At 32.0% G+C, this 14,117-nt stretch overlaps 1 protein-coding gene across 4 annotated transcripts in view; it reads left to right on the top strand.

The window, feature by feature from the left end:
• The window catches only part of LOC144964899 (CREB-regulated transcription coactivator 1-like), a 40,390-nt gene that overhangs the window by 13,680 nt on the left and 12,593 nt on the right, over positions 1-14,117 (top strand). For 2 of the 4 annotated variants that reach the window (XM_078899633.1, XM_078899632.1), the window contains exons 5-7: positions 1,712-1,765; positions 7,158-7,252; positions 13,740-13,851. In XM_078899633.1, the coding sequence (XP_078755759.1) occupies positions 1,712-1,765; positions 7,158-7,252; positions 13,740-13,851 (261 nt within the window). The remainder of the gene's footprint in view (positions 1-1,711; positions 1,766-7,157; positions 7,253-13,739; positions 13,852-14,117) is intronic. The other 2 variants (XM_078899635.1, XM_078899634.1) reach the window with 1 other exon arrangement.

Below are 14,117 nucleotides of genomic sequence, written 5' to 3'. Positions count from 1 at the left end.
AGGTTTACTTTTTAAAAAAAAAAACTTTACTGGGACTTCTCTTATCATTTTTGCATCAATTTTGATGTCCTTTAATAGCAATGCCGATCTTACGGAAATCCTTGGGCCTTGATTTGGGTCCCGAAATGGCTCAAATTCAAGTCAAAATATGGGACACGGCAATTTCATGTATGCTATTTTATAAAAATTCATTTGTTATCATTATTATGAATGAAATTAGAATGACAATTAGTAAAGAGGTCATTTTAGGTTATGTCAAATGGCAAAATTTGTGTGATTACTAGAAGACCGTTAAAAATAGATATATACTCTATGGAGTAAAATATTTCTAAAACTACCAAGAGGAGAGATTTTGCCGTTAATAAGGTTATATATGCACATTTCTTCTATAAGTACTTTTCACATATTATCACAAAACATCAACCCAATTTGCACTTCAATGAATGAGAAGAGGAGGCAGCCATTTCTACCCTCCCCCATCGCTCAACACGATGACCAAATTTGACTTCTCAAGTGGCAAAATAGAAACTCACATGGCTTTCACCACTAAAACTGACTCCCTTCAAAAACTAATTGAAAATAACAAACAAAAAATTGAATAGACAGGATAAATGTCACTGAGACAAAAAAAAAATGAATAAAATCTAATAAAAGAAACTAAATTCTATATTTGGCCATATGCGTGACCATCTGACAGCCATGCCAGTCTGAGGACGCAAACTGCTGCATGCTTTTTAGGTATTTTAAAAATTATTACATCATAGGGTGTTGACCTTGTCCTCTATCGCATTTTGTTTTAATAATCAGTTGATAATTAGACTTTTTAACATTCTTTGTCCCCTTTGAAATAGACTTGTCCAATTTCTCTTTTCCTCACAGTAGATTTACACAAAAAAACACACACACACACTCTCTCTCTCTCTCTCTCTCTCTCTCTCTCTCTCTCTCTCTCTCTCACACACAATCCCTCTTTCCATGCGTCTACCAGATGTCCTGTTTTTGTCTTGTTATTTTTATAACCTGATTTTGGAAGCAAGTTTTTCTTTCATTTAGTAGTTATTGCCTTGCTGGTGGTCAGGCATTGTCAAATCCGTCTTTTTGATAATAAATAACATGTTCAATCCCTTTTTTAGAAACCCTATATTAACCATTTAGGCTATCATCTCAACAAACACAGAATAATGATTCTTGTATTAATCCGCTTCTTAAATTCTAATTAAGTCATTGTGGACTTCCGTCATGTCACTGCTAATTTTGTCATTTGAATGCAGATCACGTTGTTTGTTAATGTTAAGACTTCAATATTTAGTGAACATGCAAGTATTTTTTCATCTCGTTTAAGCAGATTTTTATTTTGTCCCATAAAGTCCCATTGATAGTTTTTTTTGGGTTTTTTTTTCACTTTATACATTTTATATGTTCATAATGTAAAATATACTTGTTTTTCCTTGAGTGTGATTTCTGTTGTCCATTTTGTTCTTAAGACGACTTTCATTTTTAATGGTGGTTTGTTTTTTGTTTAACCCCCCACAATTTTAACAAATTCCACTAAAAGAAAATGTTTTTAAAAAATGTTTTTACTTGCTTTTCATGTTTTGATTTTGATATTTTGCTTTCACCCACACCTAAATTTTGAATTGATTTTGCCTTGCATTGTTTTAATTTGAACGTTGCTCTTTAGTTTGCTGTTGAATTGATTTTCATTTGCCAGTTGTGGGCTTCCCAAGACACATCGCTATCTGTATAATGGCCTTTCATTGTCTCGGTGAGTTCAACCCCTCCATCAATCTTCAGTTATTTGAATGGTGATTTTCCCGATCCCTTACTTTAGCATTGCTGTCTTGTCTTGCTTTTGATATATATTGAATGAACAAAATGGTATATATCAAGTGCACTGTTCAGGGTCATATACAATTGTAAAAAATGAATTTTTAAGGTCATTTCCTGTGTATCTTGATTTGTAGCCCAATATTAGATCTTAATTTTTTTAATGGAGTGTTTTAAGTGTGGTTTGACTTCGCCAGCTTTTTCGAATTATTGTTTGTACATCACTCGGGCATATTTCTTCCTATAATATTTGTATCTTCATCTAAATGAAGAAAGTACTATCTTTTTTTTTTTTCTCCCAAACAAATTATTTGGGCACAGTCCACCATACAACCTCAAAGGAAGTGGATTAACTAATATAAATAAAATTGGAATGAAGATAAAGCTGAAATTATCAAGAGTAATTGAGGTAATCCAGGAGCATTGTAAATGAACTCTTGTTATATTATCATGGCTTCAGAAGATATAAATAATAAAAACGAAGAAAAGGAAAATAAATCCACCCTAAAACAATGAGTTCACTTCAATTGTGTTGATGCTACAATTTTCTCATACTTTTTCTTTACATTGCGAAATATTCTTTTTCTCAACATTGTACCCTTAGTCCAAAAAAAAAAAAAAAAAAGGGGAATTAATAGTTTAATGGGCGTAATTTTCTTTCTTGCCTTCTTTTAGTTGTAAGTTTTAAATATGGCTTAGTCCTACATCACTGCCTCCTGCTACTGGTTTGTGTTTGACATTTGGTTTACATTTTCAAATCAACTCTATCATTTTTATTAATAGAATTCTCATTGCTCAAGAATAAGAATTGATATTAAGGGAAAATATGACGTCTGCAAAGCTTCATGACTATTGTTTACTTAAAAAGATTCATTTTGCCTTATTTACTTGAAAAGATTGCTTCTGTGAAATTTTTTATGGGAGGGTCTCCCTTTGGGTTTTATCTGTTTTTCAACTTAACTTATTTATTTGATGAAAGGAGTGTTAGTTATTGTCACTACAGCATGATATACTCACTACACTAAACGTTTCTTACAGATTATCATAGTTAATTAACCATCTCAAGTCATAAATCATTGCATTAACTATTTACATGGGATCTATCCATCTGTCTTTTGAATTTAAAGTGACCAGCAGTTGTGATGAAATGATAATGTTTTGTGTGTGTGTGTGTGTGTATATATATATATATATATATATATATATATATATATATATATATATATATATATATATATATATATATATATATATATATATATACATATGTCTATTTATTCATAAAAGAAAGTAGCTTCAATAGAGAGGGTAATGAGAAAAAAACTGGAGTTGAGGAAAAATAAAGGGTCTTTGCATTGAATAGGTGTCAAAAAGTATCATCAGTCTATTTCTTGTCCTGAGCTCTTTTATCATGATTTAGATTTGAAAACAATTGAAATTCCGGTTGTACATTTTTCAATTTGTTTAAACAAATGTTAGAAAAATACTCTAACAAGCTGTGATCATAATTCTACCATTGCCTGCCACTTTCCTACAATGCATATCACAGAAGAAAGTTTTACCGATGGACAGGTTACTATTGGTGTGGTTTCTTTTTTTAATTTGCATTTGACTGAATTGTTCCCATCATCATATGGGAATTATTTTATTTCCCCAGGATCACCTTCAACATCATTTTTTATTGTATTTTCTTCTCATTGAAAACAGTCAGTTTTTTATGGCCAATCACTAGAGGTTTAGATAAGAATTTTGAGATTTTTATTAAGCATGCAAATGGAAAAAAAAAAAGTTTTCTTTTTTCATTTAACAATAACTGGAGCAGTGTATATGCAACAGTATAAGATTAAAGGAAGAGGTAGGTTAATTACATTATTTAAATGTAATTAACTTATTTATTTATTTATTTATTTATTTATTTATTTAATCACTGCCGAATACATCTTTTTTCATTTGTATGTAGGAGAAAATGAGATCGGCTGGAATGGATTCTTTACAAGTAGACTTATCCTCAATAGCTTTTGGTTTTACTACTCATAATTATTGAAACTCTCTCTCTCTCTCTCTCTCTCTCTGTGTCTCTCTCTCTCTCTCTCTCTCTCTCTCTCTCATTCTCTCTCTCTCTCTCTCTCTCTCTCTCTCTCTCTCTCTCTCTCTCTTTTATTTTTTTATAACAGCCAGTTGTTATTAATGAATAAGACAAGCTTATATTTATCACGTATCAATAACATATTTTCAGAGATAATTGATTTTACCAGCATCGTTCATGATATTTAGATTTAACCTGTTACATATTGTAATACATTTCTATTGCAAGAGTAACCAAATTATACAGCTTTGTCTTTACTTGTTTTTGCTTTGAACACCAACATCCACTTCCCCCAATATAATTGATTCAGTTAGCTTGAATTTGACTGCTTGAGATAGGTCATTCATATGTCGAAAGATTTAAATACATGCACTGCTTTGTTAACATAATTTCTGCCACATTCATAGATCTATTAATGATGCAAAACAATATAACATATGATCTTGGTCAATATAATAATTTGTTGATTTGATGATTTAAGCCATTAGCTAATTTCTAAACTGTTTGCTTTTAACAATTAGTGTTAACAAGTTAAATTAAATGATTGAAAATCCTTTCAAAAACTATTCGAAGACTTTACATTTGATTTCAGGCTGTTGTAGTGATAATTTTTATTTTTATTTTTAAAAAAAATTCATTATAGTTATTATTATTTCTATATCATTATTAAAATATCAATGAAAAATCAATTAAATTTGTCAACAATATTGATAATGATGGTGATAATAATTATGATGACGATGATGATGATAATAAAAATAATAATAATAATAATGATGATGATGAGGAGGAGGATAATAATAATAATGAAGATGAGTATGATCATCATCATAATGATAATGATGATGACAAAAAGGAAGTTTTGAACTATTAAAAGTACAGTGATTGAGCATTAAAAAATGTATTTTTATTTTTAAAATATTAATCTTTATTAAAATATATTTTACTTGTCAATTTAATTAGTATTCTTTAAATGATTTACTGGAATTCACAATTTTGACCCTATCTTCATACATTATTTTATTAAGATATAAGTATTTTTTTAAAAGATAAAGTGTACAATGCTCTGTATAATAAACAGCTTGTTTGGGTTTAAATTGAAAAAGAAAAAAGACATCTGTCCCCTCACTTGGGCATTATTTGGAGTTGCGAATCGCCATTTGGTAGTCAACAAATGCCTAACCGTTTTTGCTCGTTGATGGCTCAAAAGATTTGTCACACTCTATGATAATTTCCACAATGTGGTAATTTAATTTTGATAAGTCAAATAGATGAGTGCCTGTTTGTAATACCCTTTATTTCCCTGAACTCTCCACTCATAATAATAATAATAATTATTTGAATAATAATGATAATGACGAATATAGTAAGAAGATAATAATGATAATAATAATAATAATAATAATAATAATAATAATAATAATAATAATAATAATAATAATAATAAAAATAATGATAAATGATAATAATAATAATAACAATTATTATTATTATTATTATTATTATTATTATTATTATTATTATTATTATTATTATTATTATTATTATTATTATTATTATTATTGTTCTAGTTTGCTTGTTTCCTTGTTAATCATCTCCTAATGGTTTGTTATTATTATTACCATTATTGATATAACAAGCAATGTCCCGGTTACGATGTCACTAGTTGAGTAATCAATGTTTGAGTACCACAAAGTCATAATACACACCCTCTTGCAATGTATTTTATTTTGCCCCAATTAGAATTTTGACTTTGTCGATATCATAATATGGCATCTGCCCTTTCTGTATTCTGTTATAAATTGCCATCGCACACTTTGTAAAGTATCTGTTATCATGTCAAAACGTGTTAGAATTTTTCCATGTTCAGTAAAATAACCTTTAAACTTTCTTTCTTCTGTGGTCACATGAATATTATTTATTATTTTTATAATATACTTTGCGCTCATCAGGAACAATATCGTGTGTTATAAGATAAAGTTATGGTCATAAAATTGTGCCCTGAAGGATCCCTGATCTCATAGATATTACATTTGACTTTTAATGTTTGAAAGAAATGAATTAATCCAATTTATAGGGTGGGGTATTTTGACCTCCCGTAGTGTGCAGAGAGGCCACTCTTGTGGCACCTCTATCCCCCCTATATGTTTTTTTTTTCCAGGTAGCTTTCTGTTCTTGTCTTGGAATGGTTTTGTCTCGGAACTGACTGGAGTCATTGGCTGAAGGAGAAACAGTCAAATAGAATTTATTAATTTGGGGAGATGATAATTTTTTCCCTTGTAAATTTAGTTATTGTTTTGCATATATTTTATAAGCGTTTGAATGTGTTCTCCTTAAGGGTATCTTGTGCTTGTGTCTGGATGGGACTTTTAGGCGCTCAAACCAAACACATCGATAGTTTACTATTGAAATCTACTTCTGATCCCTATTTGAACAAGTCCCTACTGTCTTCCTTTTCTTCAAGTGATTTTAACTGTAAATCTATAATTTTTTTACTCTCCCATTTTCTTCCTTTATAGAAATGACCTTAAAATATTACAATCACTGAAAACCTCTTTAAAACATAAAACAATCCAATGTAATGGTTTTCCTACATTTCCTTCCATTTTAAATTTTGTTAAAAGCCTTTTATGGTATACTTTATCAAAAGCTTCAGAGAAATCTAAAAGTATTGAATGAATTTGGCCTTTTTAATTAAAACAATTGCTGAAGAAATTAATGGTTGTAATCAACTGTGATTCACAGCCATGTTTTGCCTAAAGCCACGATAGAGGGTATTGAGATTTTCAAAGTGTTTTAGATGGTTGATATCATTCCTTATTTTTGAATACACTGTAGATAAAAAGTCATTTCTCAAAAGTAAAATACACTTGGTTAAGGGGTTTAGTTGCCCAAATGCAATATTTATAAGACAAACAAGATCTGATGTACAAAATAACTACAACAACCAACCTGGTCCTGACACAGACTCAGCTACAAGCTACTATCTGTATCTCCCTATTTTATTGTTAATCAGAATTTTTAGTTGTCTTAGTTGTTTTGAATTTAACAAGGATTAACATTCAAGGCAGCTTGTCGCTTTGCATGCTGTCTGTCCGATCCAATCTGGCTATCCATACATATACATAATATATCCCTTAATATCCCTTATTCATATTGCAAGCATATTGCTGATGCTCATTAACTCTTTCACCATCCATGCTTTTTAATTTTAAGAATCCTTTTTATTTTTGACAATCCTCAGAGTTCATTCGGATCCATCCTTACATATGAATGCCATGGACAACAACAACAAGAATTATTCACATCCTCCTGTAACTCCTCCATCTCATCGGAGAAGTAAGACTCTCTCTTTTTAAAAAGTTGTTATAGCTGTTTTTTCTAAAGCAAAAGTACATTTTTTAAATGCCAAAAAAATTTTTTTTTAGATGGTTCCTAGCTAGATCTATATCTTTTACAATTCTATTATCATCCTTTTAACTGGTGCTAAAATAATACCTAATGTCTAATAAAACCATTAAAAAAAAATTGTAATGGAAAATCTACTGATGAGTTCTCATTAAATATTAATAGTATGATCAACAAAATTTATGGTTGTAAAATTGCTTCTAAAATTAATAATAACTTGCAAATCTTAAATAATTACGAACACTATTTTCCTATCCATCATCTCACAGAAAAACATATGCTTTATAGGATGGGATGTTCCAATTCGGACTCCCAAAATGGCTGTCAGCTCAATGACTTCTATTGGTCACACACTGAGAGTAATTGTAAAAAATAACTGTTGCTTATGTTGCAAACACCATTAATCTAATGTTTTAGATAAAATACTTGTCCATTATCACATTTTATTTGTGTGTTCGGCCTTGATTTATGGGCCCTTGTCACTTGTCCGAATCCGGACACCCTGTGTTCCAATTGTGACACCCCATTGTGCCAATTCGAACACCCCCTTGACAATTCAGACAAATGCAACTATTCTTAGTTTGAACTAAGATGGATGTCAAATGAGCTTACCTTCACGATTAGAGTGAATTGATTTGATAAAAATAAAATGCAAAGTCAGTTTCTTTATGAATTTAAGCATTAAAAAGAAAAGAAAAGGATCATGATTAAGCAAATATATTGATAAGACGATCTCAAGAATCAGTGACGTCATCATAAATATTTTGTTGTTGTAACAGTCTACAATAGCTGATGCTGTATGACGAGAGAAGACTTCACTCTTAATTCAAATTGATCGTTTGCACAGAAAACCAATATTTTATTTGGATGAATCTTCAAATTAATTAGTAAAATCTTTTAGAATTAAAATTGAAAACAAATAAACAATGGCAAAACAGAGCAAATCGAAAAAGTAATGTTTGAAGTGCAACAACTGGGTATATGAATTTGAATAACCGGGTGTCTGAATTGGAACAACTGGTAATTTAGTGGCAAATGTTTTCAAGATCCATTTTAATAAATATTTTTTAAAAATATACATTGTTATACAGTCTAACTTGTGGTTGACCACTTTTGTAAGGCAGCCACCGTTCATGGCGGCCAGCCTTTGTAGCTGACTATAATTTTTTTTTCCTTTTTTTTTTTGCCTCTGCATAAGGTGGCCACTCCATAACGCGGCCGCTGCCACTTATTTCTGGAACCAAAAAAGCCTGTGGGCTTGTGTAAGGCGGCCAGAGATTACCTCTAATTGAGAAAATTGAACCTATTCCCACTCGGTTTTGAAACTATCCAAAACAAATAAATCTCTTCTTCACGATACTTGCTTGTCTTTGCAGCGGTCAAACGCTATCAATCTATCTTCAAATGAAAAAGGACTGTCTATTTTTTCATATAATAAATAACAAAAGACCAATTGAACAAGATGACTATCTACAGTATAAACCAGAAACAGGATTCCCAGCTGATCGGGAAATTGGGAATTGGTCTGAAATTTTTAAAATATAATTTAAGGTCTGGAATTTGCTTTGTTGGACATTTGGGCGTAAATAAAAATTTCAAATTTGGAATTTCAGTGACAGTTTTGATGTTGACTTTTCACAGTCTGACAATGTACAACATTATAATTATAGCAAAGTGAAGATAGGGAGACCCAAGACAAGTTCAGCTGTTCCTCAAAGCAAATTATGAATTTCAGAATGGCTTGCATGAAATTTGTAAAGAGATTGTTGCTGAAATCACCACTGAATTACATCTCTACCTCGTACCCCAATTCCGAATTGGGTTTCAAATGAAGAATCACGTCGTGACTGTCAGTTCACGTTCGACTGTCAAGAAGGCTGGACGCGTCTTGTTTTGTCTATTTAATGCAAACCATTGTGTTAATTTTTCCTTATCCTTATTGGATTTTTAATCTGTTATTAGACCTGTGACATATTTATTCCCATTGGAGCATATTATTAACACTGTGAAAGTGGTGCTTAATGATTTAAACATTTGAGGGAAAATGTTTAAATTACTTCTAATAAACAATGGAGCCAGATAAAGTTGAAGATTTGAATAGGGAACTTTCTACCCCCGCGGGGGAGAAAACTAAAACAGTTCCCATAACATCTCCCGAGGGAGTGTTAATTCATACAAAAGTATATTATTAACACTGTGAAAGTGGTGCTTAATGATTTAAACTTTTGAGTAGATAAAGTTGAAGAGTTAAATAAGGAACTTTCTACCCTCACGGGGGAGAAAACTAAAAAAGTTCCCATAACATCTCCCGAGGGAGTGTTAATTCATACAAAAGTATATTATTAACACTGTGAAAGTGGTACTTAATGATTTAGACTTTTGAGGAAAACTTTTTTCATTACTTCGTATAAAAAATGGAACCAGATAAAGTTGAAGATTTGAATAGGGAACTTTCTACCCCCTCGGGGGAGAAAACTAAAACAGTTCCCATAACATCTCCCGAGGGAGTGTTAATTCATACAAAAGTATATTATTAACACTGTGAAAGTGGTGCTTAATGATTTAAACTTTTGAGAAAATGTTTTAAATTGCTTCGAATAAACAATGGAACCAGATAAAGTGGAAGAGTTGAATAAGGAACTTTCTACCCCCGCGGGGGAGAAAACTAAAACAGTTCCCATAGCATCTCCCGAGGGAGTGTTAACTCATACAAAAAACCCAATTTCTTCTCCCGCGGGAGAGAAAAAGAGGGGTAAAAATGGAGAATGTAAAAAAAAAAAAGACAGTAGAACATATCATAAAAGGAAATTAGAATCTAAAACAAAAACAATTGGAAATGAGGCAGTTAATCAGGGGCCATCACATTTAGTGAGCAAGGAAACCCACTCTAATACCCATGCCAATCCCCACGCCTCAAATTCGGAATCAGTGTCTCTCTCCTGCCTTTATCATTATCTCCCCATCCAAGGCACCGCAGTTCATGAAATAAAGCAGCCTGGCATCTCATAGATCTGAACCTTTTAAAATGATCTGATATTGATGATGTTCTAGATGGATTTGATCTTCTTTGTGTAAAGTTTAAAAAGATCCTTATTTTGTCTCATGGACAGGTCAGTGTTGAAATGTGATTTTCGCCAAACAGGGAGACCCTTCAGACTAATATTGAAAGAAACACTTTGTCGCAAAGAGACAAATCAAAGACTACATAGTGTCTATAGGTGGCACCATGAATTTATCTATTAGTCTTGATTTAGTTAAATCATGCTCACTAGCCTTTCATAGATACAACAGTGCTTTAGCTTCCAAGAAAGATAACAAAGAAGAAAGCAGGGGCGAGAAAAGAAAAATGTTAGAAGAGAGTATGTTTTGTCATAAGAGAAAAGGAAAGTTTGTGTTAATGATGCAATGCAGTCTCTGGAAAAAGAGAATGAGGAAAAACGTGATAGTTCAGAAAGTGAAATGAATATTAAAAAGCAAGCCATGCTGTTCTCTCAGGCTAATGCTTTGAGGAAAACTGCAAAAGAGAAGAAAGAGGAACTGGAGGAGTTGGTAAAAATTTGTCTGGCGAATTTTGTAATTGCAGAGGCCTTAGATTGTAAATGGAAATTAGGTTATTTGTTTTGTTGTTTTTTTTTTAAATATATAAATTTTGCTTGTTGTAACTCTTAAATTAACAGTGTAGGACCAAATTAAGTAAGTTAATGGTTGAAAACACAAGATAATATGGAAGAGCAGAACAAAATATAGAACAGAAAATCACCAGATACTTTATAGGCAAGCGCTCCAATTAGTTGTATTTAGTAGTTTTATGGGACTGAAATTTGTCTTACTGGGTCTAGAATTGGTCTGGAATTTTTTTTTACAGGTTTGGCTGGGAACCCTGTAGAGAGCTAGCATTTTGTGGCCAGTTCAATTGATTGTCCCTCTTTTTTAAGTCCTCTTATTTCTACAATGAGAATCCATACGAGTGTTGTATCCCCCGATTGAAAGTTTACTGTATGCTTTTCAAGACAATCATACCCATAGGCTAAACGGCAAGCCAATACAAAGAGTTGATAAATAACACACTTATACTTATTGGGTTACAAAATCCTCTTGTCAATTCACAAATCAAAGACCAAGGTTATTTTAGATCATATGCAGACGTTTTTTAGAGTCAAACAACATTTAATTGCGTTGAGATGATCGTTTTTATACTCAATTGGAATTAGACATGCCTTAAGTGTGATTAGGAGTCCTGCTAGCCCATTGGTAAAGCACTCACTTCACATGTAAAGGAAACCGGATTGATCATTGATAAAGCCGAGATTTGTTTTTCTGACACCCCTGTCCACTCAGGAGTGATTGGGTAGCTTGATCTTTTAGATGTGGAGGAAAGTACATTTGCAACAGACTAATGTCATATCAAAGGGTGGCAACCAATTGCTTTTAACTGGGATAAACTCCAACTCAATGGGCATAATGGTTTTGTACTACCTACATAGGTGTGATTCAAAAAGTTGAAACTTTAAAGAGATTTAGAGAGGGGAGAAAGTGAGAGCATAGCTGCCAACCGTTCCGTTAAAAACGGATTTGTTCCGTATTTGACTTCCTGAGTCCGTAAGTCCGTATTTTTAGTTCAAAATCCGTATTTTGTAATTTTTGGCTTATTTGTGGTAAACTAATGAATTATTATTTTTTTATTATTGGTGTCCAGCGAGAGATGATGGACAGGGTTTAATTCAGCACAGCATAATATCCATTTCTATGTAGCTCTTTAATTTGAAATAAACCTCTCAATCATAATTTATTTTCTACAATTAAAAAAATTCCAATTGATTATATGACGCCTGATTTTCACTAAAACCTTTCATACTGTATTGGAGACTTGCATAAAATTTGCATGTTAGCCTCGAACATACTTTTAGTGTTCTCAGACAGTATTGATGCTTTCACTATTTATTACAAATATTGTTTTAATTTAAAACAAAAGTAAATCAACATCTTTGATTGGAAGGTATTCAATCAGAAAATCAATTGCTTATATAGATTAAACATTACAATGATTATTTCCCTTTATTAATTTATGAAATATAAATTCAATCCCTTTTTTTTAAAAAAAAACATCTTGATCTGATTCTATTTTTTTTTTTTTAAGCAAGCTTTTATAACGGTTTAGGTTCAAGAGAAATAAGTATACTCCATTTTTAGGTTTGTTTATATTGTCATTTGAAGTAAAGAGGTAGGAATTCTCCAATATTTTGAGGTTCATTTTACTATAACTACTATTATAGTGTACTGCTTAAAGACAATGAAAGAAAATATATATGCAATCCCCTACTTTTTAGCCAATCTCCCTTATTTTTACCCCAAAACCCCTCTCAAGTGATGTAACAGGTTGGCAGCTATGTATTTCTAAACATCCTAAGTTATTTAATCTATTTTACAATTGTACTTGTGTATTGGTCCTTATCAAAATTGAGGCAGTTGAAATCTTTCCGTCCTGAAATTTTGATCTCATTGTGGGAAGTGTCATTTCATAACGATTCAAATGTGCTGGAACTATACCCGATAAATGAGCAACATTTGGACTAGCCCCTGTCATCTCAAATTTGTTAGTGCTAGTAGTAGTAATTAAAAAGGCTGGGGGGGGGGGGGCATACATTGTCCTCATCCCGGGCCAAGGGGCGTTCCTTATTTTATTTTTGAAAAGTTGGCAGCTATGTGAGAGGGAGGGAGGGAGGAAGAAAGAGAGAGAGAGAAAAAAAAAAAATTGAGAGAGAGAGAGAGTTGGGGAATTAAAAGCATGCAATTTATTACAGTTGGGACTCTGATCAGTTTCACTAAAAAATTATATAACATGTAACTCTTAGAAACATCTGACTTACACAAGGCAGCCACTTATGTGGGGTCCCATGGGTGGCCACCTTATACAAGTTCATCTATTCTTAATTTATTGATTCCAGATGATGTTCGACCACAAAAATTTCAAAAGAAACTGTGAAAGTACGAATTTATATTGCAAATGTTGTTGCTTTATATTGCGATTTCGACTGTAAGATGCGTCGAATTCGTGAAAAGCAAAGGGAGAAGCTCGTACCCAGTCTTCCGAGTGAGACCAGGATTTTAAGGGACGATTTATTTAATTAAATAACATGGAAAAGCTCTGAAATTGGCTTAAATATATCATGCATTTATCTCTGGCTGTGTTAAATCGGAACTCAGTTCTATATCATACTTCTTTTAAAATGAAGCGTTAAATAGAAGGTGAATAGGGAAGGGTGTCCGAATTGGAACACTGTCCGGATTGGACCACCTCACCCTAACATGAAACTGTTCTCACTAGTGATAATGATACTCTCCCTTCTCCCACTCTCTCCAGCCCACTCCTTCCTCCCCCATAATATGTGATAATCTGTAACTTTTTACTTCATTTCAGTTATTGAAATGGTTGGAGAAACTGCTGGGAATAATTTACAACTTAATTACTGGGACTCGAAAAAGATAGCTGGCCCCTCCAGACCAAAATCATGTGAAGTTCCTAATATCAAGTAGGTTAATAACAAGATTTTCTTTATGTTGGTTCTGATCTCCAGTTATAAAGGGCTTGTATCAGAGCTTATTTCTTGAAACATCTGGGATTATTCGTCTGAAATATATGCCCTGGCAATTTTTTGACGTTTAAAAAAGAGTCATTTTATTAGGACATTTCCACTTTTTTAAAAACTTTCTTCATCCAAAAATTTATAGATATCCACATTTTGTCCAATTTGTCCAACTAATAATGATAATAATAATAAAAATAACAATAAAAATA

This window comes from Berghia stephanieae, chromosome 2 (genome assembly GCF_034508935.2).
Source record: "Berghia stephanieae isolate SIO BIC M18660-M18661 chromosome 2, UCSD_Bste_1.3, whole genome shotgun sequence".
Lineage (NCBI taxonomy): Eukaryota > Metazoa > Mollusca > Gastropoda > Nudibranchia > Aeolidiidae > Berghia > Berghia stephanieae.
Note: the sequence above shows the minus strand (reverse complement) of the source record. Positions and strands in the feature narration are given on the sequence as shown.